The 2942-nt window shown below is 66.5% G+C and overlaps 1 protein-coding gene across 1 annotated transcript in view; it reads left to right on the top strand.

The window, feature by feature from the left end:
* Window positions 1–1117: 1117 nt before the first annotated feature.
* Window positions 1118–2942, top strand: part of LOC103250862 (mucin-5AC-like) — a gene marked incomplete at both ends in the record, with an annotated part of 9709 nt that continues 7884 nt past the window's right edge. The window contains 4 exons of the mRNA XM_008049444.2: window positions 1118–1207; window positions 2002–2061; window positions 2262–2523; window positions 2808–2922. Of these exons, the coding sequence (XP_008047635.2) occupies window positions 1118–1207; window positions 2002–2061; window positions 2262–2523; window positions 2808–2922 (527 nt within the window). The remainder of the gene's footprint in view (window positions 1208–2001; window positions 2062–2261; window positions 2524–2807; window positions 2923–2942) is intronic.

Below are 2942 nucleotides of genomic sequence, written 5' to 3'. Positions count from 1 at the left end.
TCCCTGGCCCTGGGACAGGTGTGGCGGTGACCGTGTGCTCCCAGGAGGGGGTGCCCAGGGGTGGGCGGGTGCCCCTGCACTCCTGGAATGCCACTGGCCCGCCCAGGTCCCCCACTCAGCCTCGGCTCCCCAGGCCCTGCCTCTGCCCATAGCCAGGAAGGCCGCTCGACCCCTCTGCTCAGAGTTGCCCTGAGCAGCGGCCCAGCCGGACTCTGCAGACAGGACCTGGCCTGCAGTCCCCTCCATAGGCCTGGGGGCCTCCCAGATGCTTGGAATTCTCCCCAGGGTGGCTCCCAGGTGTGGGGTAGGGACTGGCCTGGGGACCTCAGAGGGTGATGCCGGGCCAGGAGAGAGCTAGGAGGGGCAGAGCTGGGCCTGCCTCCCCTTGGGGACTGGGAAGCTGAGGGTCGCTCCCACCTGATGGACGTGCTGGGCCCTCCGGGTACAGAGGACAGGGGCATGGGGGCTCCCCAGCCTGGCCTGTGGCCCCAAGAGACATGTGGAGGCAAATCACGGCGGGCTCTGCACAGGGCTGTGTGGGGTTGTGTCTGGTGACACTGTGCACAGGTGGCATGGCCCTCAAGGACTCCAGGGGTCATCTCCCCTGGGCTCCACCCGCCCTCTGCTCTGCCTGCCAAGGAGCCTCCTGCACTGGCTCTCAGGCCTCCCACTGTCTGGGAGTTCCCTCCAGAGCCCTGGCTGCCTTGGGACAAGGTGTCACCAGTCCATGTCGTACTTCCTGAGCCCCCCAGGGGATGGCTGCACTGGGCAGGGGTCCAGGCAAGGAGATTAGGGCCAGGCCCATGGCAGATGCCTGGTGGGAATGAATGAGTGGCCCCAGAGGTGCCAGGTTGGAGTGAGGGGATGCCCTGCCGTGCCAGGGCCTCACTGGGGTCAGGTTGAGGGAAGGTTCTTGGAGGGTCTGGGCTCAGCTGTTGGCCCAGGGTGACCTCAGACACCTGGTCAACGGACAGAGATGCCCAGCACCCCCAGCCAGGCACGCAGGAGCCTATGCCGCCGACCCCCTCACCTGTCATCATGGGCCCTTCTGGCCCCTCCTGTGATAAGCAGGCCTCAGGCTTCTGCCCACCGCCAGCTCACACCTCCCTCCCCGCAGGCCATGCCCAGGACAGCCCCGCAGAATCCAGCTATGGACACGGCTATCAGTACTACCCCAACATCCCTCCTGTCCCCCAGGGGCCTGGTGGTGAGTCTCGGTGTCCGTCCCCAGCCTATGCCAAACAGATCCCCCGCTGCGGGGCACAGCGTCCCCAGGGACACTTGTCCTGGGGTGGTTTTTCAGTGGCCACTGCCAAGGTCACAACGTGAGGGGTGGAGGACACCCTGCATACACGGCCCTATTGGTCAGCCCATGCAGGACCCACAGGCACTGGGTCTCTGCCAGGCTCTGGCGGAGGTTGAAGGGGAAGGGGCCACACTGTCCACGCCCACATCCCCGAGGGCCAGCTGAGCACTCTGGGGTCTGAAACTGGATCCCATCTTCACAACTCCGTTCACTTCCTGATATGTCAGCAACACGTATGTCTCCTGCACCTGGATGCTGCCGTCTCTGTGGCAACTGGCAGGAGCCCATCGAGGCGGCCTTGATGCCTGGCGGAGGCGGGAGGGCAAGGGAGGCCAAGTGTGGGGGCTTCGGGGATCCCCGCATGCCTCGCTTCGCATGACCTCAAACCCTGCCAGACAGGCAGGGCCCCTGTGCCCGATCTCAGCCCCGAGAGACTGAGTCGCAGTGTAAACCCTGGGCCTTGGACGCATGAGGCCCGGCAGCCCTGGCTCCCTCCAGGAGAGGAGAGGAGGAAGGGTCAGGCGGGATGGCGGGTGTGCCCCAGAAGCCCTGCTGCACCCATGCGTGCACAGTACGCGGCCAGGAGCCCACACCCGAGGCAGAAGCCAGAGTGGGCTCGGGAGCTCAGAGCCCAGACTGACACTGGGTGTCACCACCCCCAAGCCACGTGCACCCCATGAGCCCTGTTTCCGCAGGCAACCCACTCCACGGGGTGACCGTCTTCCCGCCTCTGAGGACCATCCCGGTGGTACGAGGTGAGTGAGCCCGAGAAGGGGCGTGGATTTGCCGAGTCCCTCCCTGGGCCTGCGGTGAGCGGTCTGTGCCCTCGGTGGACAGGGCGGAACCCTTTCCGGGGCAAGTTCCCGGGACTCCTCTAATGGGATCCTGGGCGGGGCAAGTGGGGTGCAGGGCTGAGGGCGGCACCCCCAAAACCCTCGACGGCTCTGGCCCACAGCCCAGAACCCCGCGCACAACGGGCGGGTGTGCAGCACCTGGGGGGACTTCCACTACAAGACCTTCGACGGCGACGTGTTCCGCTTCCCCGGCCTCTGCAACTACGTGTTCTCGGCGCACTGCGGGGCGGCCTATGAGGACTTCAACGTCCAGCTGCGCCGCGCCCGGGAGTCTGGGGCCGCCGTGGTGACCCGGATCCTCATGAAGTTGAACGGCCTGGTCGTGGAGCTGACCAGGGGCTCGGTCCTGGTCAATGGCCACCCGTGAGTCTGGGCCGTGGGATGGCCAGGGCGGCGTGGGGGGGAACCCGCCACAGGGTGGGATGTGAGAGGGAGCGGGGAGGCCGCTCCCGGCCCTGCGTGGGCCCCGCCCCTCCAGCATCCCGGGCTCTCATCATGCCCCTCCCTAGTTCCTGGTGCCACCAGACCTCCAGGAGCCATGTCTCCGCCCCACGTGTGACTCCGTGGTCACAGCGGCCTTGTCACTTTCGAGGCCGTAGCGACCCGCCTGGCTGTGCCCCAGCTTCTTAGCTCCGACCTCTTTGCAGGGTCCAGCTGCCCTTCAGCCAGTCTGGGGTCTTCATCGAGCAGAGCAGCAGCTACCTGAAGGTGAAGGCCAGGCTGGGATTGGTGCTCATGTGGAACCACGACGACAGCCTGCTGGTGAGGGGCGGCGCTTGGGA

The sequence above is a fragment of the Carlito syrichta genome, unplaced genomic scaffold, assembly GCF_000164805.1.
Source record: "Carlito syrichta isolate Samal-C Ts95f unplaced genomic scaffold, Tarsius_syrichta-2.0.1 Scaffold135611, whole genome shotgun sequence".
Taxonomy (NCBI): Eukaryota; Metazoa; Chordata; class Mammalia; order Primates; family Tarsiidae; genus Carlito; species Carlito syrichta.
The sequence above is the reverse complement of the archived record's forward strand: the minus strand, read 5'-3'. Positions and strand labels throughout refer to the sequence as shown.